The 26,445-nt window shown below is 48.4% G+C and overlaps 1 protein-coding gene across 1 annotated transcript in view; it reads left to right on the forward strand.

The window, feature by feature from the left end:
* CCNJL (cyclin J like) overlaps positions 1-26,445 on the forward strand; it is a 50,122-nt gene that overhangs the window by 2,798 nt on the left and 20,879 nt on the right. The window contains exon 3 of the mRNA XM_045551249.1: positions 21,472-21,685. Coding sequence (XP_045407205.1) covers positions 21,472-21,685 — 214 coding nt within the window. The remainder of the gene's footprint in view (positions 1-21,471; positions 21,686-26,445) is intronic.

Below are 26,445 nucleotides of genomic sequence, written 5' to 3' on the forward strand. Positions count from 1 at the left end.
CTTAGGAGGAATGACTTCAACCTGGTTACCCCTTTCTAGAGGGAAGGATGTCTAAGAGCAATAAACTCCACTAGTTCAGTTACCTGAGAATCCCCAACCTTGTATATGTAAGTGAGGATGTTCTGAACTAGCTCCCAGCTGCTCCAAGAAGCAAGAAAGGCAGTTCTCCATGAGCCGTGCTTTACCCATGCCATAGAGCTGCCCAGCTCTGAGGGAAGCCGAGTTTGTCGCACTTCTACAGGTCAGAATAGAAAACTCACTCAGGGATGGATACCCAGGGTCACATGACTTGAAGCGGGCCTTATCAGGGCAACTCCCAAGTTCCTTGGTTATAGTGTCCCACCTCCTCAAAACACTGCTCGTCATTGTTCTCCTTTATTTCCTCTCTCTCTTCAAAGAAGATGCTGTTTAAGAAAATTTGGCTTCCTGGAGAGTTTGCTGAGAGGAGTGAAGACTGGGGAACTGGTGTCCATGCTGGCCTGGCCTTTCTGGAGGAGTGAGGGCTGGCCCTTTGTTTTTCCCAGACAGGGCAACTTTGTTATCAAACATCTACTCTGACGGTGCATTTCTCACACTGTAGAACGCCTTTACAAGTGCCTGGCACACAGTAGACACTCACTCTTTGTTGAATGTTGCCAGATGAAGACAAAGCGTGTTTACATACATGCCGTGTAATTATTGGAGGGCCACAAGCGGTTATCCTCACGTGACCGGCGCAGGAGGCAAAGCTGAGATCACGGAGACAGTGGGAGCCCCGCTTTGTCAGATGTGAGATTGCAGTCTAGCATCGCGCTACAGGGTGTAAAAAATGTGACACTGTAGAAACCAGTCTTGATGTCTCATGCAAACCTGGCCTGAGCTGCTTATTCAACCTCTGTAAACCTCTCTAAACCTGGTCTCCATGGTCCATTCTTCCCACACTAGCCAGAGGTTAGAGCGTGTCACTTCCCTGCTTGAAGACCTCCAGTGTCCTCCCACTGCCCTTACAATAGAATTCCCAGTCCTCACCCCTGCCTGGAACACCCAGCACGGTCTGGCCCCGGCCTGCTCTCCCATCTTGTCTCCTGCCCCCTCGCCGCCCTTCATTCTCCTTGAGCCACATTGACCTCCTTTCTGTTCCTTGAACAAGTCAAGCCTGTTCGTGTCCCAGGGCCTTTGCGCTGGTTGTCCCCTCTGTTTGGATTCTTCTTCTCTCAGTGTGTCGCATGGTTGTGCCTCCTGATCTATTGCTGACCCTCCGTGCCACTCTTTCAAATTGCCCTGTTTTGTTTTCTTTATAGCATTTATCAGTATCTGAAATTATTTTCTGTTTACTTGTTACCTCTCCCGCCACACACACAATGGAATACAAAGTCCACAAGGATAGGCTGTGTTTGTCTAATGAAGATATGTATGGAATGACAGACGAATGAATAAGTCAGCCTTTCCTTTCCTCTTCTGTAAAATGGGAGAACTATTTTGTAGGAATGTAGGATTAGGTGAGAGAACCTAAGAATGGTGTGAGTCACATGCAGGTAGGTAGGAAGCGTTGCACCTTTCCACTTGACGTTGCTATGTGGAGACTGACAGCCCCTTCAAATAGTGCATGCTCAGGGTAAGGCTTGGGGTTGGCAGCCACTCTACAGGGGGTCCACAGATGTGATAGGTAATCCTTGTAAGAGAGGCATTGTTATCCCCTTGGACCATTGGACCTGTAATGGGATTGAAGTCAGGAAAGGCAGCAGTTTGCCAAAAATCATGTATCTACTGGGACCTAGGAGTGAGACCCCATCAGCAGGACCTTCTAACCAGCCTGGATAAGGCAGAGATAAGGCTGGTGAGGATAAGGCTGGTGAGCAGAGAGAGTGGAACCCTTCTGCTGCCCAAATCACTCGGAGAGATCTCTCCCACGTCTCTCTCCAGGCCACCTTTATCCTGTGCTCAGCCCTTAAATTCCTCCCTTGACCATCTTTCCTGGCCCTGTTGCTTCTGCAGAAGCCCACATAGAACCGTAACCCTGACCTTTCTGCTGGGGTTGGGGGTGCCAGCCAGTACAGGGGAGCCGGGTTTCTCACCTGCTGCCTGTGTGCCCCTTGGCCCCTTCCCTGAACTAGGTAGGAGCAAATGATCCCCAGGCCAGTGTCGACAGCGAGGAGGCTGTGGGTGATGTTTTTCTGGTAACCATGTCTATGCCACCATGAGCATGCAGATTAAAACCCAGAGCCACATTTTTTCCCTCAAAAGATGCATCCACCTAAGTTTAAAATTAATAGGGTCTTGAATCCCTTTTGGCAAGTTCTGGGCGCACATGGTGGAATTAGGGCCTGGGACAACACTCAGCTTAAAGACCACTGTCCTCGTCCTTCAAGCCTCTCTCCCCTCTGCCATGTGTCCCGGCCCCAACCTCATTCTTACTTCTCTCAGTCTTTGTCACCCTGTATAGTGACTCATCCCACCCACTAGACTGTGAGCTCCTTGTAGGCATGCGGTGTGCCTTGGACCTCATTCCCAGACCAGTGTCTGGTGCACTGAGGGACCTCGGGGTGTCCACCACGTCACTTGGTGCAGGCACAGGCATTGTGGGTGCACAGGGGTGTGAGGCCAGACCCGGATGGACTCTTCCGGGAAACAGTGAATGGTCATATGGGGACACTTCCCAGGAATCCACGCCGGGCCTTTGGCATCTGTCGGGAGGTGCCGCCTGGCCTGGCCGGGGCAGTCTGCGTGTGAGTGGCTGTGGTGCCAGGCACAGGACCTGGTGGAGGAGGACACTTCCCCCGCTTCCCGCAGACTTGCATGTCCTCCTCTCAGATAATACCAGGCAGGAAGTTAAAAAAGGAATTACCCACGAGGGCAGATTTACTGGCCTGGACCAAAGTACAGCTTAAGGATCTTAGGAAAATAACTACAGGTTGAGGCCAGATAATAGAAATCTAGATAATCCCTCTCAGACTTCTATCAGGAAGTTCTGTGTTTCTTCCTGAATTTTATGAGCAGCAAAATAGAACTTGCTCTTATCTCCTTTTGATTTATGTCCATTTTATGCATAATCTTCACTCTCCAATCAGGAGGAAGTAGTTATGTTAGTTAAGCAAAGAAAATGTTTAAGGACCGCACTGCTATGATTTAAGGCTTCTTGGGTGTGTGGAAGACTTTCTGAATATAGGGATTCTTAGAGTACTTGGAGTAAAAAAAACTCCCTCTTTTCCGAAGCCGTGTCACAAGCCCTGCGTGACATGATCTCACTGCTCCATCTTCCTGGGCTCAAGGGGGCCCACGGACCAGGGGCTGCCTCCTCCTCCATGGGGTGTTCACCTTCTCCCAGGACTGAAGTCACTGATACCTTAAGGGTCTTCTCAGCCCGCCCCAGCTTTGGGATCTGCAGAGCAACCAGCCATCTAATGGGTTTTTCCTGCTTCCTGGAACTTCATTACGTCCTTAGAGGACTTTGGCTGTGTGAGACCAGGCTTCTTGAACCAGTGGACTGATGGACATTTTTACTGATTTGTGACTGAATTTATACAGAGATCTTCCAAAACACCACCATCAAAACTTTTGGTTAGTGATGATAATGTTAGTGGCGACTGTTACTGAGGACTTACTGGATTTTCAGGCAGTGCACCAAGCGCACCCCCATAGATTATCTCATTTACTCCTCACTGTGGCCCTGGGGCTGGGATTAAACCCATTTTACAGATGGGAAACTGCAAGGCTCATAGGGGTACACGTCTTGAGATGAACAGCCGTTTGTATCAAAGCTTGAACATAAATTCCTTTGGAAAAACATCCATTTTAACAAAGAATGGAAGCACAGAGCATGGAGAGATGGAGCCTCTGTCATCCACGACATAGGCTCTTGTGTTTTAGTTTGGTTTACGATGGTCTTCAAGGGATGTGCTCTTCCTAAACCACGCTGAAAAGCTAGCCGCTGTGGGCTCGGGCCTTAATCGCTGGGCCAGGGTCTCCCTTATTTGGTCCTGGTGGGTGGCCATGTCTGGGCCTGACCCCTGTGTGCTGTTTCTTGCCTTGAAGTGATTTGGCCTGTGCCATGCCTGCCCCTCTCTTGCCAGGGAAAAGGACCCCTCAGGGCTTCTCTCTTCTGCCTGAATTCTGACAGCTGGATGGTGATAGACTCTCATTCCAGCTCCATCCTTGGCCCCGGGGTTAAAACTGCATCATTTTCTAGTGACCTCTGATGCTTGCACGTCCTTGTATTTCTTCCAACATCAGTATTTTTTTCCTCACTCCTTCCAGTAAATTCTTCAGATTTCTCCACTTCAAGGCTGAATATCTGTCTCCTTATAGTAATAGAAAGTGGTGACCAAGGTCTTGCTCAAGAAAGGGCTCAACGATTTGGCTAGGTCATCCTCCAGCTGGCGTTTCCACTCCCCTCTGCCCTTTTGGTTTTTTGCATTCCCAGGGCACAGTTCTCCCCAAATCACAAGACATACCCAGATCTCCCAATAAGAAAGTATCCCACACGCTGCCAGTGGGACGCATCTGTCCGGCTTAGTTCCAGCAACGTCTAATTCAGGCCTTTCAAACCCAAATGCTGGTTTTAACAAGCTCTTACCCCCTTTAATGACAGGGCTGCCTTATGGCTGTGGTCTTCAAGTGAGACCCCAAGAAGTCTGCCCGCATGGCCCCTTCCTGGAGGTGAGGATACAGAGGCTTATGGTACAAGGAGGAGTTTCCTACAGTCCAGACTGCAGAGGTGATTCAGGCTATCCTAGAACACCGAGCCTCAGCTATACTCCGTAGGAAGCTAGTGACAAAACATGGATCAGAACTTGGCATTGTCACTTGCGTCTTTTAGGTCTTAGAATACCAAAATGCTCAGTGTGTGCACAACATCCAGTCAAGACTTGGTCTCAGTGCACCTTGTCTGTGGAAGAAACAAATTATCTTGCGGGCTTCCTTTCATCTGTAAAACCAGGACATTGATCCCTGCCCCACCTGCCTCCCAGGTGTCCAGGGAGAAAATGGGTGTGGGTGCACTCTGTCAACCTCCCGGGCCTCCAGATGGTGGAATGGGCAAGGGACTTGGCTGGGCTCCCTGGCTGGCTGAGGACGCCTGTGCTGTATAAGTGAGGGGAGGACATTTGAGGCTTGGAGCTGGCCCTGTGCCCTTGCTCTTGTCTTGTTCTTTGTCTTCCTAAATCACACAGTCCCTTGGGTAAAGGGAGTGCAGCCAACAATTCTCTAATGTGTCTGAGCACCTGGCAGAAAGAGGTGACACGGCAAGTGTGCTCTGCTCGCTCTTTCTTTCTCTCTTTCTTTCTTTCTTTTGTTATTACACATACACAAAGTGTTTATTTAGGAAAATGCAAAAATAAATACATTCAAAATGAAGAAAGTAGAATTCCCCTTACAATCCCACCAAAATATCAACAATAATCTCTGTTGATATTTTGGTGTGTGTTCTTCTGTTCTTTTGTATGTATGTCATCACATGCCATTTTTATTTTGGATTCTTTTTTTAGTAAAAATGGAAACTATCTTGTCTTAAAAGACTTTATTTCCCATATACATCTTTCTGTATCATTCTTCACCCCATTCCTGATTATTGAACACTAGCAAAAAATTAGAACCATTCAGTTGTGTTTGTTTAGAATAGAAAGCATATGAACATGGTACCAAAAACTCGAGCTATATGAAAAGGGTAGTTGGTGAAAAGGTTGCCTGCCACCGTGTCCCCTGATTTCCCTCCCTAGAAAGTGCCACTGATCCCAATATCTTATGACTCCTTCAAGAGTTAGTCTGTGCATAAATAAGCATAAACTGTGTGTGTTTTGATACAAGTCGTAATATAATTTATTCACTTTCCTATACCATTTCATTATTTTAATATTTAGATTTTAATAATCTAAATAATTTTTATGAAACTATGGAACAGAAGCTCTATGAACAGAAGGGATTTTTTTTGTCTTTTCTGCTCATTGTAGCAATAATGGTATATAGTGGATACCCAATAATATTAGTATTGAATTAATGAATAGAATATTTTCTTTTGTTCATTTTCTATTCATATATATACATTTTATTTTACAAAAGTGCCATCAAGTATATCACAGTTCTGTAACTTTTTCTTAACTGCATGTACTAAATAACTTTCTATGTCATTAACTATTCTTCTGCAATCTCATGTGTCATGTTTTATTTTATGAATGCACCATGATTTGACTAACTCATCTCCTATTAGATATTTAAGGAGCTGCTTATTCTTTTTTTTTTTTTTTTTTAACAAAGATGGAGTCTCTCTCTGTCTCCCAGGCTGGAGTGAAGTGGTGCAATCATAGCTCACTGCAGCCTTGAACTCCAGGGCTCAAGCAATCCTCTTGCCTCAGCTTCCCGAGTAGCTGGGACTACAGGCATGTGCCACAACTCCCAGCTAATTTTTCTTTCTTTTTTTTCTTTTTTGTGTATACATTTGTCAAAACTCACTATATATACACTGTAAACTACATGTTCACTTAAGATCTATGTATTGTACTGTATGTAAATTATACTTCAATTTTTAAAAAATGAATAAGCAAGGCCAGGCACAGTGTAATCCCAGCACTTCAGGGGGCTGAGGTAGGAGGATTAATTTGAGGCCAAGAGTTCGAGACCAGCAAGAGAGGGACCCCGTCTCTACTAAAAGTAGAAAAATTAGTTGGCCTCCTGAAGTGCTGGGATAACACTGTGCCTGGCCTTGCTTATTCATTTTTTAAAAATTGAAGTATAATTTACATACAATACAATACATAGATCTTAAGTGAACGTGTAGTTTACAGTGTACAGTGAGTTTTGACAAATGTATACACTTATGTAACCACCACCATAATCAATATATAGGACATGGCCATCAACCTAGAACATTCTCTGGTCAGTCACCCCCATCCTGCCCCAGCCCCAGGCAATGGCTGATTTGCTTTTCTGTCATTGTAGGTTAGATTTGTCTTTTCTAGAGTGTCATATAAATGGAGTCACATGTACATACTCCTTTCTGCCTGCCTTTTTTAACTTAATGTCCCACTTTTGGGATTCGTCCCTGTTGTTGTGTCTGTCAGGAGTTTCTTTTTACTGCTGAGCAGTTTTCTATTGTAGATATGTAACACAATTTACTTACCCATTCCCCCATCGGATGCATTTTGGCTTTTTTCCAGTGTACCGTTTGATCTTGCATTGCACTGCCGTGGTGATCCTTGTCTTTCTGAGTATGATCATGGGAATAAATTCCTAAAATGCAAGTAAGTGTTGATAACAGGGTATGATTTTAAGAAGCTTGCATATCACCAGTCAATAAAATCCTAAAAGGCTGAATCAGCTTACACTTCTACCAGTGGGGTGGAAGAATGCCTGCTTCCCAACAACTTCGCTAACTCTGGCTATTATTCTTTAAAAAAAAAAAAAATTAGTGCCATTTGGATAGGTTAAAAATGATGTCTCATTGGCTGTGTTTAAAAGGATCAGGAACCCAGAGTGGGAAAACTGGCAGAAGGTGGAAGGAGAGGGGAAAGGAACTCTGAATCCTTTCTGGGGTTCGTGGAGCCCCATCTGCCTCAGGGAACGAGCCTGAGACCCGTGTCAGGGGCTGGGTGAGGCCTCCTGGAGTGACCCTGCAGGACACTCCTGCCCCCTCTCAGCCCAGCGGCGTTGGGGTGTGTGCCGCCCCTGCCCCCACAGGGCAGTCACTTGGTAACCGAATCCTTCTGAGGCAGAGTTTGAATTGTCGTGAGGCACTGAGTCCCTTATCCTTCGAGCAGATGGTGCCAGAGCCTGGGAATTGCCATGATAGGGACAGCCATGTTGTACTGCCAGCTACTTAGCCCAGAAGTGGTCATCACTCCAAAGCGGGTTAGGCATTTGGCCAGAGTCCCCTTTTAGTGGGAGAGTTGGGGCCTTAAAATTTTGCGGATCTGCTGTCCCCAGAGTCGGACCTTAACAAGACACACAGCAGCAGAGGAATTGCAGAAGGCGGGATGGTGTAACATGGACTTCCCCTCACGCAGCACCCGGCTAGGTGATAAGTGGGGGAGGTTAGTGCAACAAAGCTGTTGCCTCAGAGTTAAAATCTCTCGTTGGTCTTTCCTTTGGTGTTAACTTTCGCTTTTGAAATCCTTTCAAACTTAGAGAAGCGTTGCAAGCATAGTGTGTCATTTTGTGAACATTTTAACACGTTTGCTTTGCATTATCATTCTCTTTTTCTCGATGTGTGCGTATCTTTTCCTGAACCAAGGTGCAGAGATAATACACCGTTGTCCTTTCATACTTGAGAGTTTATTTCCCACGGTCCCTTTAAAGATGGGCCATGAATCCATAACAGGGAGAGCTTTGGGCAGACCGCTAGGGACACCTTCCCGGGTGTCGGGGACCTCCGTGGAGGCGTGTTTCTGGAGGAAGGCATTCGGCATTCTGGTTGGAAAGGAGGAAGCCAGGCAGCAGCGGGTAGGAGGGGCTTTGCTGGCTGGAGTCTGGGAAAGGCAGAGTTCTGTCTTGTCTTGAGACATCTCCTCGGCTTGGTTGACACACAGCGCCTATGAGGTGGCCTCTTTATCCAGCCCTCTGTCATTTAGTGAGCCCCGTGTATAACGGCCAGAAGCATGGGAGACCTGAACCTTGGCCTGGGGGCCCTTAGCATAGTTGAAGATACAGCCATTTAAAACTACTTACAGCCTTATAGTAATGGCCGAAATAGCCAGTTAATGTTAAAAATGATAGTCCACATTTAACGAGCACTTACTGTGTGCTGAGAGCTTGAGTTCCCTTCCATTAGCTGAGGCCTTGGGCAGCCCCTCTAGTGGTCAGCCCTATAATTATTCCCATTTTACGGATGGGACATGCTAAGTTTAGAGAGTTAAATAACTTATGCAAGACCACACAACTGGTAGGCAGCCTGGCTCCAAAGCTCATGCTCGTAACCAGTGTACCAAAGACGAGGTCCAACTGGCTAGGGAAGTCTTAAAAAGCTTCAAAGAGGAGGTTGCTGTTTGATATGGTTCTGAAGGGTGAGTAGAAGCTTGCCAGGCAGAGAAAGGTGCGGAGAAAGTTCATGCACCAGGGCCCAGGGCAGCATGTGATGGTCACGTGTCAATGGCGGGGGGCGGGGGGGGGGGCGGTCTGGTAAGTTTAGGGGAGGACCCGGAGAGACCAGGGGCATTTGGCTTTGGGGTGTGGGTCTTCCTAGATGTTTGTATCTTTTCTTGAGAGAAGGTCAGGGCTACGAGAAGGATGCGAGGAGGGGGTGCCGGCTCCCTGGAAGTGGATGTGGCCTCAGAGACTAGTTACTGCAGGTGTTGCAGCCATCCCAAGCCATGGCCTCTGAACCAGGGCAGGAAGTGGGGAGACTTGAGAGGTTTCAGACAGTAGCCCCAAAAGGACCAGTTAACAAAAAGAATGAAAGATGTCAAGTTCCTTACTGGTTGGAACAAAGTAACTTTCCGTAGCTGAGCATGGTTGGCCTTTTGCATAGTGAACATTGTTCGTGAAGAGCCCCTTCTGGAAACGGTCAGTTCCTATCTAATCTCGAAGGACTCCCACTGCCCACTAAATGAAGGCCATTGACGTTTATTGGGCAGAGACTGTTAAATGCCTTGTGCACATTATCTCATTTGATTATTAAAGTTGCTTCAAAAAGAAAAAGGACGAGCGGAATGTACTGACGGAGGCACTAGCAGGTCTTGATTATCAGTGCAGGTGGACCTCTCGCTTGACACATGGTTTCTAGGAGCCAGCCGTGTGACACTGTGCTAGCCACCGTGTAACAGGTGAACTGAACAAAAATCTCTACCTTCCTGGAGCTTAGCGTTGGGCAGCAGGCTCGGGTGAAGCACTTGGGAAGCGTAGGTAGGTGCCAGCGCCATCCCAGGGACTCTGATTCAGTAAGGCCGGAGATGGGGTGTGTGAGATCCTAGGGCTGCTGTGACAGAGCATCACAAGCTACAGCAGAAATGTGTCTTCTTGCAGCTCTGGAGGCCAGAAGTCTGAAATCGAGGTGTCTGCAGGCCACGCTCCCTCTGGGGATTCCACAGGAGGATCCTTCTTTGCCTCTTCCAGCCTCTGGTGGTTGCAGAGAATCTGAGGTCTTCTTGGCTTGTAGCCACATCGCTCCATCTTTATGAAGCTTCTCTCCTTACCCGTCTTCACCTTGTCTGTGTGTGTTTACTCTTCTTATAAGGGCACCGATCGCTATTGCATAGAGCCCATCCTAATCCAGTATGACCTCATTTTGACTTGATTCTATCTGTAAAGACCGTATTTTGAAATACGGTCACATTCTGAGGTTCTGGGCAGACGTGAGTTTTGGGGAGGGACACTCTTCCACCCAGTAGGGGAGGAATCTCCTTTTTTAAATAGGTCCCCAGGAGATTCCGATGCATGTGGTCAACTGACAGTCATTAGCGAAACCCTGGACTGCAGATGGGTAGGGGGTAGAGTCCCAGCTGAGGGACAGTGGTGGTGGTTGGTCACCCTACTGACCCATTTTGGGCTTCATGTCAGGGTCAAGGTGCCCAGGAGAATCCAGAAGAAGGAATCTGGAAATTGGGAACAGGAGCTGGCAGTGTGGAGTGAAGAGCTTCGGCGCCACTGTGTAAGGATGGTGACCCCGGAGGAAAGAGGAGAGATCCAAAGATTGGACCCTGGATCCCGGAGACGTGGGAGAATGAGGGGCACCGCCAGCGCCCCAGTCCTAAGGGTGTGAGGGACGTGGTCATACAGGAAGTGGCTGAAGTGGAAAACTTGGGCAGGGGCATTTGATAAAAAGGCTGTGAATGTTATCTGTGGGGATGCTCGGAGGGCCCGGAGTCGTGGGCTGGATGAGGACCAGCACGGTCACAGTGGTCACTGTGGGTGCCCTGGCAGCCGTAGCCGGGCCTGGTACAGGGTTTGCCTGGCAAGGCAGGGGCTCTGGCTCCTGGGAAGGAGGAGCTGTGCTTGGAGCTGGCCCGCCTGCCATTCACCATGGAATACCTGGGCCACCGACAAATGTAGTGCCTGCGGTGACCTCTCACCCTGCTGGACTTGAGCAGGAGGGGACGTTACCGGCGTGGCTGGCTTCATGTGCCACAGGACACTCTGGAGAATGTGGAAATGGCGTTCCCGCAGGGCTGTCCCTGCTTTACTGAGAACGCCTCCCTGGGCCTTGTGAAGCAGCCGGGCGAGAGGGGCAGGAGGGTGGGCCTGCGCCTGTACTTCTCCGCCTCCCCTTTCTTTTTCCCTTTAAATTTGCAAGTCTCCACTTCCTGTTGGTCACCGTGGTTACACATGGTGTTTCTTCACCTCTCTGCTGCTCTTTGTTCTCAGGGTGACCGTCTTGCCGTTTCCCCAGCCACTGGTCTCACTGTTTCCCCAGCCACCGGCCCAGGGCCTGGTGCCTGGTGCCTGGCGCCTTTGGCAGGCAGCAAGGACAGGGCAGTGGGGAGCTCAGAGGCGGCGAGCCAGGGTGGCTTCTCTTGGTGGCTGGTGTTTGAGAGCAGCTCAGCCCTGCTCCTTGAGCTGTTTGGGAAGCAGTGTCACACTCCAAGTGGTGGCACACCGCAGGCCCTGGCCAGCTCCTCCGTATACAAGACCAGGATTTGCCGCTGACCTGCAATGTGGCCTTGGCAGTTGTACTTCTGTGCCTCAGTTTCCTGGGTTCTGGTGCCAGTGCTGGGCCCACGTCCGGAGGGTGGTGCGGGGTGGAGCGAATGCATGCGGCGCCTGCGTTGGCTCACAGCTTTAAGCGGGGAGACAGTCTCATGAGAGAGAAGTGGGTGTGTGCAGAGAAACAGGACTGGAGGGGCGTACACCCACATGTGTACGCACCCCCGCTATCCTCCCGGTGGTGGGACTGCTGGGGATTTTAATTCTCTTTGTGCTCCTCTCTCTTTTCTAAAATTTCTGTAATGATCAGGTATTTTATAATCAGTTAAATAAAACATTATTTTGGAAGGAAAATACAAACAAACTATTGCATGGAGACCCCAGAACATAATGTTAAGAACATTGGAATCGGAAGATCCAGGTTCAGGTTCACCGTGTATTAACTGGGTGACTTTAACCAAGTTACTTGGCCTCTCTGAGCCGTCCTTGTCTGTAATACTGGGATGTTGGTAATCTCTACTTGGTGGGCCTGTTGGAGAATCAGGAAGCAAAATGCATGGAACACAGTGTCTGACAGATGATGTAGACATATATAAGCTTTCAAGTTATATATTCTCAATTTATATCTATATAGTTATATGTCTCGTAAGGCTGTATAAGAGTATTCTTCATAATAAGCAATTCCAGATACTCACGTAGACCTGGGGGCAGGTATGAGAACCTCAGGGAGCTAAATTTCAGTGGAAGGAGAAGGCTCTATCCTTCCTTGCCTTAGGGTGGCGTGTGTCTCAGTCTACCAAGTAGCAACAGAGGGTTTCCAAGGAGGAAGCAAGTCAGTGTGTGTGTGTGTGTGTGTGTGTGTGTGTGTGTGTGTGGTTTTTTTTTAAAGAGACAGGGTCTCGCTCTGTTGCCCAGGCTGGAGTGCAGTGGCTATAGGCGTGATCCCACAAAAGATCAGCACACGTGTTGATGTTGTGATCTGCTCCATTTCCAGCCTGGGCCAATTCACCCCTCCTTAGTCAACTTGGTGGTTCCCCTGCTCCAAACTTAGTGTGGACACCCAATGGGTGTAGCACACTACAACCCAGAACTCAAGTCATCCTCCCACCTCCACAGGTACATACCACCACACTCAGCCTTGGAGGATTGGGAGCTGCCAAAATTATAAATAAAATATATATATAAATATATATATATAGTATATAAGAGACGGGCCAGGGGTGGGAGGATTTAATCTTGGACCTTGGGCCTCCCCAGGCAGGGCACCCAGCACTTGGCTGCCTCAGGCTTCTGTGAGCTGGTGCTTGTAGCTTCTCTCTTCGAGGCTCCCAATGCCATGGCCGTGTGGACTTTCTTACCAGGGCAGTTCTGCAGGTGGAAACTGTGATTCTTAATCTCAGTGAGCTTTTCAGTAAATCTCTGGGCTTAGGACCATCAAATTACTAGGCTCTGAGCCAGGGATTTTCGCCAGAGTCTCGCCTTGCAGATGCACTGGAGTTAACTTTTCTCCAGCACACCGGCACGCTGAAGCACCATTTCCTGGAGTAAGCTTTCTGGGGTGTTGTTACTCTGCCCCCCAAAATGTGGGGGAGTGTTCTCTGGATAAATAAATTTAACCTGGTTTCTCAAAGTTATATAAGTTTTTTTGCTGAAGAAAAATTATGTATTTGCTGGGCTAATATATGATTCCTTTTAGGAAGGAGGGATGTAATATGCAGTGTTTCCTAAACTCTGGCCCACAGAACCCTTTTCTTCAGGGCACATATCTTGGGACTGGTGTGCCATGGAACACACATTGGGAAACACTGCCTCCGCAATGACTACGTTCATAGTTAGAAGCTTTTGGTCCTCCCTGAAGAGTGACCCGCTTCCTCAGAAACCGTGTGTTGCTATTGGGTAGACTGAGGCACATGCCATTCTCAGACAAGGACAGAGCTTTCTCTTTCCCCTGGAATTCAGCTCTTCCAGGTTCTTGTGCCTCCCCTCTGCTCTTAATGAGTATTGGGATTCACTCATTATGTTGAATAGTTTTATATACCGTAGGTGTAGGAACAAGTCATTTTTTTCCTCACCTATTCATTTCCAGTATTTTCCATTCCTGAAATTTGGAGGTTTTGGTAATTATTGAGCATGTCTCTTGTATCAGGTATGGTGGGTCACAGGGCTGATCAAGATGAGCCCAGTCCCTGCCCTCTTGGTGGGGACAGTCTAGTGGGGAAGGAGGACAGTAAGAGTGAATGAATGAGTGGGTGAGAAGTCCCAGGTGCTTGGGGAGGATCACACAGAAGTATGAGCTAGAAACACTCTTTTTCAGAAGCGACTTTTAAGCTGAGATCTGAAGGAAAAATGGGTTAATAATGAGAAGTAAAACCCTGAGGCAGTTAGAAGACAATCATACCGTGCAGAACCCCAAGAACTCCCCTTCCTCGCCTAAGATGAGAAACCAGGGCTGCCTGGATGAACTTTCACAGTGCACGTGACCTTCAGACTCCTCTGAGGTTAGCCTCAAAATGCCGCCAGAGCCCGTGTGCTGAGTTTTCTCCCTGCTGTCCTCTAACGGTGATAGGTGGGGGGACTCACGGGACAGTCTGTGCCCAGCATTTCTGGCTCTGGGGTCAGGGTCTTGTGTGACTGCACTTCAGCTGGCCTCACCCCTACTCCCAGGTACATCTGAGCCCAGCACGGGTGTGGAAAGTGTTTGCAGCTCTGCCCAGGTGAGCTCCTCCGTGGGGCAGGGGCAGCCGAGGACCAGACACGCACCTAGAATCTCCACAGACCTGTCCAGACAGCCCCACTGCCTCTGTACGGCTCTGTGTGTAGCTCGGTTTGGGGTTCTGTGCTGTGATTCACTCGTCCTTGGCCTTTCCCAGAGCACTCTCCCTCCTATAAGCCTCTTTCTGCTTGAGAACCCCAGGCAGTGCCCTTGGGCCACAAGGAGAGTGGTTTCTAAAGGAGCCACCGCCTCCCCTGCCCCAGAATGGCTTCCTTGCGCTCAGAAATGCTGGTGCACATGTCACAGTGGGGCTTCCACTTGGGGGGCAGTTACCCCATCAGTTACCCCAGGGAAGGATGTCGGAGGAGATGAGAGAGCCCCGAGGGGGAAGGAGGGCATAGAGGGCTGGAAGTGGAGGGAGGACTCAGTCAAAGCATTGCATTCGTTAATGCATACAGCGGTTCACTCATTCAGCAGGTGCTCATGAGCCCTTACTGTGTGCCAGGTACCAAGGGGACAGCCAAGAGCAGAAGGAAGTGTCTCGCTCCCTCACAGAGATCCCCTTCTTGGGGGGAGAGGGAGGACAGTTAACAAGTTAACACAGGAGGCTGCAGGGTAGGAGGGAGGTCGGGGAAGGCATCACTGAGGAATGGCTTGGACAGAGACTTGAAGGAAGAGAAGCAGCCAAAAAGCCCAAATTAGGGTTTGGTGCAGTCATGTCACAGTGAAATGCAACGCTGGCCGGCACTGAGAACGTTGCTCCCGATGACTCCTCAGGGAGCCATTGTAGGTGGTGATCCCATTTTATGAAAGTTTGCACAGATATCTGAAGAATCCACGTAAAATTTAACAGTACTCTCTGCATCCCTCTGAATGAGGAATTACAAATATTTGTTATTCCTTTCTACTTTTTAAAATCCATCAGTGAGGCTGGGCGCAGTGGCTCACACCTTTAATCCTAGCACTCTGGGAGGCCGAGGCGGGTGGATCGCTCAAAGTCAGGAGTTTGAGACCAGCCTGAGCAAGAGTGTGACCCCGTCTCTACTAAAAATAGAAATAAATTATCTGGCCAACTAAAAATATATAGAAAAAATTAGCCGGGCATGGTGGTGCATGCCTGTAGTCCCAGCTACTCGGGAGGCTGAGGCAGGAGGATCGCTTGAGCCCAGGAGTTTGAGGTTGCTGTGAGCTAGGCTGACGCCACGGCACTCACTCTAGCCCGGGCAACAGAGTGAGACTGTCTCAAAAAAAAAAAAAAAAAAATTAAAAAAATTAAAATTTATCAGTGAACATTTAATTTATAGTTAGAGAAAAGAAAGGAAAAGAAAAGGGAAACTACTTTTGGGGAAGCCCTTGGTGGGGCTCTGCATCGTAGGAGGATGCAGTGAGATACTTTCTGGGCACGGGGCTGCGATTACAGGGCTGATTTTGTTAAAGGGATGGTGTGGGGTTGCCAGGAAATCCGTGGGAACAGACTTTGAGCTGGGCCTTAGTATGTTCAGTATCTAGTCCTTCTCTTTTCTCTTTTTTTTTTTCCAAACTGGAAACAATAGTAACTGAAATAATAAAGTGATTATACATCAAATATTTTTTTTAAAAATTCAGACAGTATTGAAAAGCATTAAAGTGAAAGTCACATAAGATGTCATTCCTCCCAAGATAATCACTGTTAACATTTTCGTGTGTGCATCTTCTAGTTTTTTCTAGGCCATAGTTAATTATGTTGAAAAGTAAAATCAACTACTGGGATAACAAAAGCAGGGTTTATTGTAAGGTAGATTTTTTTTTTCCCCTTGGACTCCATCGTGGCCATCTGTCCCGTGCCTCCACCTGCTCAGCTCCAGCCCCACCTGTGATGGGCGCCCCTGTCTGGCTCAGGTGATAAAGGGCCGACAGCTGGGCAGGGAGAATCGTCTGGAAGCCTCTGCCCCGCCCTCCTCCCCTGTTCTTCTCTGCCCTCCCCCAGCCTTTCTGCTGGCCACACTGATGCTGCCTGTGGCCCTGCCAGGCCTGCCCAGAGGAAGGTCACCCTGCTTGGGCCGCTTGTTAAGTGCCTGCCAAGCGCCTGCCTAATCTGGGGAGAGCTTCACAAGCCACCCTCCCGGGCAGGCTGCTCTTTTGTTTCTGGAATCCAGACCACTCTGCAGAGGGGCTGGCTTCCTGCTCCAGGAGGCCGCGGCCTTCAAGCAGACTTAGGTCAAGAGTACTTGGGGAGGAATGCAGACCCTCAGAGCAAAGGCCTTGTCATGAATGCCATCCCCGCCCCTGATTGGGTTAGTGACATAATCAGCTGGACTCTCAAACTAAACAGAGCTGGCTCGCTGCCATCCCACATTGTTGTTTATATGCCATAATGTCACCCTTCTCTGAGTGACAGGAAGAAGCCGAGGCTCAGAGCTCTTAATTCTGTTTGGTTTGGGGGCTCTGCGGAGGACACGCTGATAGACAGGTGTCCTTTCCAGCAAGGGAGCCTCGGCCGTCAACAAGCCCTAAGGTGAGGCCGGGCGTGGTGGCTCACACCTGTAATCCTAACACTCTGGGAGGCTGAGGCCGGTGGATCTCTTGAGCTCAGGAGTTTGAGACCAGCCTGAGCAAGAGCAAGACCCCATCTCTACTAAAAATAGAAAAATTATCTGGGGTGCTGGTGTGCACCTGTAGTCCAAACTACTTGGGAGGCTGAGGCAGGAGGATCTCTTGAGCCCAGGAGTTTGAGGTTACAATGAACTATGATGACACCACTGCCTACTACCCAGGGTGACAGAGCAAGACTCTGTCTCAGGAAAAAAAAAAAAAAAAAGCCATAACGTGGAAAGGAGGTTCGATTGCCCAGCTTGAGGAAAGGGGAAGGGCCCTATGGCTGCTGAGCTGCACTTAAACGCTACATTTCTGGCAGTGTGATCCCCATTTCTCAGATGAGGACACTGAGAGTCCATTCATGTGCCCAAGGTTACTGGCACTGAGATTCCAACCCAGAACTGCCCAACCTCACGATCTGTGTCAAGCTGCTCCCCCGTATGCAGGGGCAGGGGGTGTTTGGTACAGGGAGGGACATCTTTGTATTCATTCTTTTTTACTCATCAGGTATTTTGTGACCACTTCTTTCTGTGCCAGCCACCATGCTGGCACAGCAACCGGGCCCTGGGCACACAGTGTGGGTAAAACACCTGGCCCCTACTTTCTGGAGTCTGGACTTTAACCGGAAGAGACACATGAATAAGTAGATTTTTGGCCACAAAGAACAGACATAGAGGATAAGGGGAACCCGCTTTGGAATGATGGGGAAGTCAGAGAAGGCCTCTCTTAGCATGTGACATTTAAACCAGTATTTGTAGGACAAGCAGAAATAGGATTGAAAAGCATCCTGGGGAGCTGGCATTCTCCCTTTCAAAGTCCTGCCCCCCTGAGACTACCCTCTTCCAGAAAGCTTTACCTGCTAACTCCTCCTGACACGCATTGCTGCCCATTCCAATAGTCTGTAGCTTTCTCTTTTATGCACCAACGGCTTCCTTGGAGAATTTGCTCAAGGCAAAGGGCCCTTTTCCTAGAAAAGTATACAGGAAGGACATAATGTGTTGCTTTGAGCTCTCGTCTCTCCCTTGGCTCAGGGAAATATCTAAAAGGCATTGAACACGGCAGAGTTGAGCGGGGAGGGAAGTCAGGACGTTGCCTCTCTGACTTGTGTTTTGGGTGTTTGGTGGCACTGGTGAGGGCAGCGTGGCGTGGCCAGAGGTCACTAGGCTAAGGCTGATTCCCAGCATCTGCAGCCTACCAGACACCGAGGATCTGTGATTGTGCTACTTTATGTCATGACCCCTAACTTAGAGCCCTGTGCTTAGAGGAAATACCCAAGGGACCTGCAAGCTCTTGGAGGCTGTTGGGGGAGCTGCAACCACACACTGGCTGCTGTCACCGGCCATCTGGCCTTAGCCTGGGGAGAGGCTGGCCGAGAGATCTTCATGCAGGGCTGCTTGGACCAGGCTGATACCATGCTCTAAATCCTTCAGTGGCTCCCTATTGCCCTCAGGGCAGGGCAGTTACTTTAGCCAGGCATACAAGCTGGGACCCTGCCCCCTTTTCCATCCTGCTTCATCTAGGCACACCCTGCCTGTCTGGCTGTTCCAGCCACTCCGGATTCCCCAGATGGGACACAGATGTGGCTTTGCAGGTGCCATTTCTCCTGCTGAGTTTCCTTCCCTTCCTGCATCTTCAACAGGTAAACTCATAGGTATTCTTTCCCAGCTTGGCTCGATCTCTCCTCTTTGAAGTCTCCGCAGACCTGCTACCCTATAGAGTTGGTCATTGGTCACACCTTCCCTCTGGAGGCCCCGGGCCTTCTGCATCCACCACTGCAGTTCTCCCCTCCTTTTCTTTCCTGTCTCTCCCTCCCTTCCTTCATTCTTTCAACAACTAGTTGTTGGGCACCTGACCCTGTTCCGATCACAGTGGGGAGCTGAGGACAGTGATGAGCAAAAGCAGTCCCAGACCTGCCCTCAGGGGGGTTGAGCTCCCACATGGCCACATAGATTCATCATGACGTCAGTTCTTTTCCTTAAAGAAGTTAAGCGAGGGATAAAAGATCTCCAGCACTTACAAAAAAAGGTTGGAAAAAAGGATACACTGAAAGTCTAGTTCAGATCTGTTGCTGGTTAAATAAAGACCTGGGATTAGGAGATTTTTTCAAACACAGTTTCTTCATATATAAACATAAAGGAGAAGAAATAATTTATTCAGGCTTTGAGCATCTTCCACGAGCAAAGCTCTAGGGCTGCAAAGTTATAGCTGAGTCCTGGCCTCTGGGCTCTCGGCGGGGGAGGGGGGGGACAGGCCAGAGGAGAAGGAATCAGTGTGAAATCTTAACTCAGGCTTCGCTTTGGGAAGACAGGCCTCCTGCCCTGCAGAGCAGGTGGGGCTCTCCTGGCATCTGTAGCTTTCCCTTGCGCTGTCACAGCTTGGAGTCCTGGAGCTGCCTTTTTATTTGATTGCCATGTCTCTCCCTTACCGGACTGCAGGCTCCGTGAGCGTGGATAATGTATCTATCTTATTTTTTTATAGCAGCTTTATTGAGCTATAATGATTCACATACCATAAAATTTCACCTCTTACAGTTCACTTGTTCTTAGTATATTCACAGTTGTACAACCGTCACCATTATCTAATCTCAGAACAGCTTTATAATGCAAAAAAGAAACCCCACACCCGTCAGCAGTTACTCCCCTTAATTCCTGCCCTGGCCACGGCTAATCTGCTTTCTGCTCGTGTGGATTGGCCTGTTCTGGACGTTTCATATGGATGAAGTCATACAACATGTGGCCTTTCATGACTGGCTTTTGTCACTTAGCATAATATTTTCAAGATTCATACATGTTTCAAGGTAGATACATGTACCATGGGTAATATGCCATTGGTGGATAATACTACATTTTGTTTATCCATTCATCAGTTGATGGACATTTGGGTTGTTACTATTTGGGGGCTCTTATGAATAATGCTACTATGAATATTCACATCCAAGTTTCTGTACAGCCATATGTTTTCGTTTCTCTTAGGTATATATGAAGGATTAGAATTGCAGGATCATCTGATAACTCTGTGTTTAGATTTTGACGAGCCTCCATGCTATGTCCCACCATCTGCACTACTTTACTTTCCCACCAGCAGTATATGAGGGTTCTAGTTTGCCCACATCTTCACCAACACTTGTTTATTTTCAGTTTTGTGTTGATTTTTAGAATAACAACCATACTAATGGATGTGAGGTGGGATCTTACTGAGGTTTTGATTCGTGTTTCCCTAATGATTAGTAACATTGAGCGTCTTTTCCTGTGCTTTGTGGCCATTTTCATACCCTCTTTGAAGAAATATCTATTCGATTCACTGCCCAGTTTTAAATTGGGTTGTTTGTCTTTTTATTGTTGAATTGTAAGAGTTTTTGATACATTCTGGATACAGTCTCTTATTGACATAGTATTTTCAAATATTTTTCTCCCATTCTGTGGGTTGTCTTTTCACTTTCTAGATGGTGTCTTCTGAAGCATGAAAGTTTTTAATTTTGAAATCCAACCTGTGTGTGTTTTTTTTTCCTTTGGTTGCTTCTGCTTTGGGTGTCATATCTAAGAAACCATTGCCTAATCTAAGGTCATGAAGATTTACTTCTGTTTTCTTCTAAGAGTTTTATAGTTTTATGTCTTGCATCTAGGTCTGTGTTTATCTTATCCCAGATTGCATCTCCAGTGCCTAGAATACTGCCTAATGCATAGAAGCTACTTGATACTTACTGAGTGTAATGAATGAATGAACATCTCTTGAGTGAATGTATGAACGAGCGCATACCTCCTTCTAGTCCTAGACCTGTTGCTGTTTAAGTAAGCCCCAGGGTTAAGAGAGAGGCATTATACAGAAGAGAGACCCCGATTTGTTTCGATCTTGTCCCCCCCATGAACCTGCCATTAATGAGTTGTCACATTTCTTTTCTGCCAACTTCTTTCCTATTTTCCTTCAATTTTGCTTCTTTCTAGTTTCCGTATTTAACAAAATATTGCTAAAACATTTCCTAAATAAATAGTATCTAATCTACTTTATTTAAATGGTAAACATGGTAGGCACTGTATATAAAGAACATTTTTCTGTCATAAAAATCTTTGTTGGTTTGTTATTTCTTTGTTGGTTTTTCTTGAGTTAGACAAATAAATTGGGTGACGTGGCAGTGTATACATTGCAAACTGACTCTGCTCCTGAGCTGTGGACTCTGAGAGGTCTGTGTGTGCTGGGCGTTTCGCATACGTTTTTCTTTTAGCCTTCAGCTGTTGAGGAGGGAACAAAGGTGATGGCAGGTGACCAGGGTCACACAACTTGGCTGAGTAGTGGAACAAGTATTTGAATGTGGGCCTCTGACCTGAAGGCCTTCATTCTTTTACCGCCTCGTGTATCTCAAATAGCAGACCTTTCCCCCGGGAATGGCTGGCTTCCTCTGTCATCCTGTAGGTCCCTGATCATTTATGAGGCTGTGCTTCGTGAAGGCGGATGGGAGACAGCCCAGGAGTTTCTGGCACAGAGGGGCTGCCATCCTGGGACTTGCAGGAAAACGAACAAGGGTCTGGAGGGAATCGTTGCCCCCCAACCAGTTAGCAGCCAGGCCCCGAGGTCTCAATTTCCTGGGGCATCCCAGGCTCTTGGGAGGCAGCCCTGACCCCCCTTCTGCCCCGCGTGTCCTCCAGGAACTGAAGCTGCCCACCTTCCGAGCCCACTCCCCGCTCCTGAAGAGCCGCCGGTTCTTTGTCGACACCCTGACCCTGCTGAGCAGCCACTGCCAGCTGTGCCCTGCCGCCCGGCACCTGGCCGTCTACCTGCTGGACCACTTCATGGACCGCTATAACATCACCACCTCCAAGCAGCTGTACACCGTGGCTGTCTCCTGCCTCCTGCTTGCAAGTAAGTGGAAGCCCACTTCTTCCTCTGCGCTGTGCTGTCTCCTGCCCCTCAGCAGGCCTCGCCGCTCCCATGTCGTTTTACATCTCGGTGGTCTTTGCAGGTCTTCCGTGTTCACCCTTCGTGGAGTGTGAACTATGTTAATAATCATCAACAATTTTTAGCATCTCTGATGTACCGGGCTAAGTGATAGGATTTTAGCAGCTTGATCTTACTTAGTCCACACAGTGGCCCTAGGAGACAGATACTCTTTGCACCCCATTTTACCAAGGCACAGAGAGGTGAAGAAACTTGCTTTGGGTTGCCCAGGGAGTATATGGCAGACAAAATTTAAGCCCAGAGCTGCATGATGCCAGAACCTGTGCTCTTAATTAACCCCATGTCTCCTCCCGTCTGGTCTGGGGGCTCTGAATGTGCTGGGTGGGGAACCCTAGCAACCACTGTTCTTAGAGGTGTTTAGAAATGTGACTGTTTGATTTGAACTTAAGCAGGACCCATTATGTGGTCACCAGGCCTGGGCTTGGCCCACTTGGGGTTTGCATCTTCCAGAAAGGCCTCACTCAAAGCACAGCATCTGTCTGTCGGCCTTAGTAGGATTTACTGTATTAATTTGCCGATGCTGGGATGATCTTAAAATGCAGTTCTCCCATGCCACCCTGCCACTTAAGATTGTTCCACCGTTTACCAACAGTCTTAGGATAAAGACCAACCCTCAAGTCCCTGCCTCTCTGACCTCGTGCCTTTCTCCTCTTCACTCCCTGGGTTCCAGCCACGCTGGCCAAGCCCCGTCTTGTCGCAGAACTTTGCACATGCTGTTCCCTCTAGATGGATTGCTCCCCATTCCGTTCCCCTGTCCATCTGGTTCTGGTTAAATGTCACTCAGTGTCTGCATCCCTGTGAAAACCTTCCCCCACTGCCCAGGGCAGGGAGGTCCCACTGATAAATAGACCCAAGGCATTGTGTGCTTTGAATTAACACCCACTGCCCCCACTGGACAGTGAGTTTCAGGGAGGGAAACGAGCTTGGCGTGTAGTGAGACCTCAGAAAATTATTTTGGAATAAATAAAATGAATGGGCTGGGCGCGGTGGCTCACGCCTGTAATCCTAGCACTCTGGGAGGCCGAGGAGGCAGGCGGATCGTTTGAGCTCAGGAGTTCGAGACCAGCCTGAGCAAGAGCAAGACCCTGTCTCTACTAAAAAAATAGAAAGAAATGATCTGGACAACTAAAAATATATACAAAAATTTAGCCAGGCGTGGTGGTGCATGCCTGTAGTCCCAGCTACTTGGGAGGCTGAGACAGGAGGATTGCTTGAGCCTAGGAGTTTGAGGTTGCTGTGAGCTAGGCTGATGCCACGGCACTCTAGCCTGGACAACAGAGTAAGACCCTGTCTCAAATAAAATAAAATAAAATAAAATAAAATAAATGGAGCTAAGGGTTCCTTTAGAACCGGGCTTCTACACTTGCCCAGGTTATCCTTAATGCAGAGGAATGCAATGCCCCAAAGGCCTTGGGCTCAAAGTGGCCGGGTGCAATTAGGACATGTCTTTGACATTTAGTATTGTATCCTTAAAGTTCAATCAGATTTTACATTCTCCCCCATGATATGCTATTGTCCTATTTTATTATACATTTCCCCTGCCCCCATCCTTGAGTCCCAAGTTTTCTCCTGTGGCTTTGCCTCCTCCTGGCATGCTGCCATGGGCCCCACGGGCACGAGCACGCAGTTCAAGAGGCACAGCTTTAGAGTTTCCAAAATTCCGTCTTGTTTTCCACACCGGCACCTTCTACCCGCTGTTGTTTATAGTCCCTCTGGCTGCTTTAGGTTTACAGCCTCACAGTTGGTGATTTTTCTCTACCTTGGGCTGGCTGGAGTTCCTGTGTTACCCATGGGAGCCAGTCTTTCTGGGAGTCTAGCCTGTTGGCTGCTTCAGTGTCCCAAATCCACACGCAGCTCTCTTTGCCTTGGGAAGAGACGGCAGGGCTTATGAGACGTCCCCATCAGCGGAGGGCAGACGGGCATGGCATTTCAGGTGGCGCAGGAGACATCTGCGCTGTGGCCCCTGGCCTGCTGCTGCCTGTGATCTGTGGGCTGCGTCGAGGTCCCCTGGGGCCAGGGGACTCACATTTCCATGGGGCCACGGAGTCCCTCCCTGAGCATCTGTCTGGGGACCCGGGATGTGAGACACACACTGGAGACTCCCTTGTGCTGCTGTCACCTTGGCGGAGGGAGGGGCCCTTTCAGCCGGAGAGGCAGACGCTCCCCCCCCCCCCCACACGTGTCTGAGGGCAGCAGCCAGCCTGGGGCGGCAGGACTTTTCAGGGCACCTGCCATCTGCTCTGGAGGCCAGAGAGAAGAAAGGTCTCCATGACAGCCTGAAATCCTATTCATTCTTCCCTCCCGTCTCCCCAGGCCACTGTCAAACACAAGGGGGGTCGCCTTGCCTCAGGAAGTTTGGAGTTCTGCTAATCCGGTACCAAATTATTCTGCAATAGCAAGAGCTCAGATTCTTGCCCCCACCCGTCAGTTCTCAGGTTTTTAAATCTGCTTCCAGATAGGAGTGTTTGCATAGATGAGATGACCTCACCTACACACTTCTGTCCCCATAAAACAGGGTCAGTAAAGGGCCCATGCCTGCAGGCCTACAGAAGGAGGCAAAATCAGCGAGAGCTTTTAGGTCATTCCACAGTGGACATGTGGCAAAGCCACCCCCCTGTCTCTCTGTGACTAATTGTTTGTGTCTCCTACCTTAACACAGGATAGAATGTAAATATAGCACGGATATAACTGTACTACAGATATAGTTGAGCCACCCTCTTCTTTATTCTTTCATCTTATATATCACCCATTCCCCATCTTTTTTTGTTGTTCTTGTTATTTGATTAAAAGGATAATTTGACAACATGGAAACCCCACGACTTACAGGTGAGTTAGCTTTGGCAGTTCGCCGTGATAATCAGCGTCACGGTGGCTGCAGCCTCAGTACTTACCCGCCCCTTGTTCCATGCCCAGCCCTGTGCCAAGCCCTTTACACACATCGTGACCAGCCTCTGTGCTCGTGCCGTCATCTGCCCACTTTGTACGTTAAGAGAGGCCAAGGAACTTGCTAAGGTCACACAGCCTGAGGTTTTGCTTTTTTAAAAAAAAAAATTGAGATAAAATTCATACCATAACATAAAATTCACCATTTTAACCATTTTAAAGTATACAACTCAATGGCACTTAGTACATTCACACTGTTGTACAACCATTATTCCTGCTAGTTCCAGAGCATTTTCATCACCCTATGAGGAAGCTTTGTTCCCATTAAGCAGTCACTTCCCATTCCCTCCGTCCCTGAGTTGCTTTCTGTCTGTGGATTTGTCTGTTCTGGCTACATGTGCCTGTATTTCAAATAGAAGGGATCACACGCCATGTGGCCATCGTCCAGCTCTTTCACTTTACAGACTGTTTCAAGGTTCATCCACGTTATAGCACTGTCAGTACTTCATTCCTTTTTGTGACTGAATAGTCTTCCAGCGTATAATCCACAGCTTGTTTATCCAGGCATCCATTCTTGGATGTTTGGGTCATTTTCACCTTTTGGCCATTGTGAATCGTGCTGCCGTGAACATCCCGGTACCAGTTTTATTTGAACACCAGTTTTCAGTTCTTTGAGGATATGCCCAGGAGTTGGGTCGCTGGTCATACACAACATTTTGTGTTGAACTTTTTGAGAAACCTTGAAGTTTGGCTTTTGCCTGGTGGCCGACTCCCCGGAGGTGACTGGACTGTTGGGTCCGTAGCCCCAGGGCATGGACCGGCCCGGATGGAGGAAGGGTGAGAGAGGACGCCAGCAAGGCATGAGGGGAGCCCGGGCCACCCCCTTTTTGCTAGGGAGCAGCATGGCCTTAACTGTCAGACGTTACTATGATGTAAGAAGTGTGAGATACGTTTTTATTATAACAATCCGAAAGATGCAGAATACCCAGTGTAAAAAAGTGGTTTCCCCCTGTGCTCACAGTTCCATTCCCTCAGTTTGGTGTCCGTCCTTCCAGACCTAGATGTACTTATGTGTTTTCATAATCGGGAAAATAAACCTATTTTTATTTACATTAGGGGGGAGGTGAATTACAGATTAAACTCATATAAACTGCCCAGTAAACAAAATTACCAGATTCCCTCTCTTCCTCCCTTTTCCATTCGTCCTTTTCCCCCGCCATCCAATTCCAACTCCATCATGCCTTCTCTTTGCAAACTTCTGTTTTGTTTCATCGTCACTTCTGGACTCCTGCCCAGTCCCTGGGAAAAGAAGGTTTCTCAGTGCTGAGTGGTCTTCCTCAGGCCTCGGAGGCCCACCCTGCCCCGGCCGACTGCCTCTGACCTGGGAAAAGCAGTGGAAAGTGAGGCAGACAAATCCATCTGTTTCTTGGGTAAAGGTCTGGCTTCCAGTTTTTGCAGATGGCCTTCGTCTCGGCCCCCATCCTTCTCCCCAGGAGGGTGGTCGTATCCCCTTTCTGCCAGGAAAAAACCCCTCTCTGGACACCGGTCCCTCCTGCAGGCAGAGTCCCCTACCCCAGAGTAAGTCTGTCACGTGGCGTTGAGCTTAGCTGTAGAAAGGCCCATCTCCTTACCATAGATTTTTAAAATTAGAAATGGTATATTCACTTGTGAGATCCAAAGAATAAAATAAAAATCCTTTGGATTTTTATCCCACTCTCCCGAAGTAACTTCTGGGAACAGTTTCTTGTGTCTTCTTCCAGGATTGATCTCGTATATTTTTC

Source organism: Lemur catta, chromosome 5, assembly GCF_020740605.2.
Source record: "Lemur catta isolate mLemCat1 chromosome 5, mLemCat1.pri, whole genome shotgun sequence".
In the NCBI taxonomy this organism is placed as follows: domain Eukaryota; kingdom Metazoa; phylum Chordata; class Mammalia; order Primates; family Lemuridae; genus Lemur; species Lemur catta.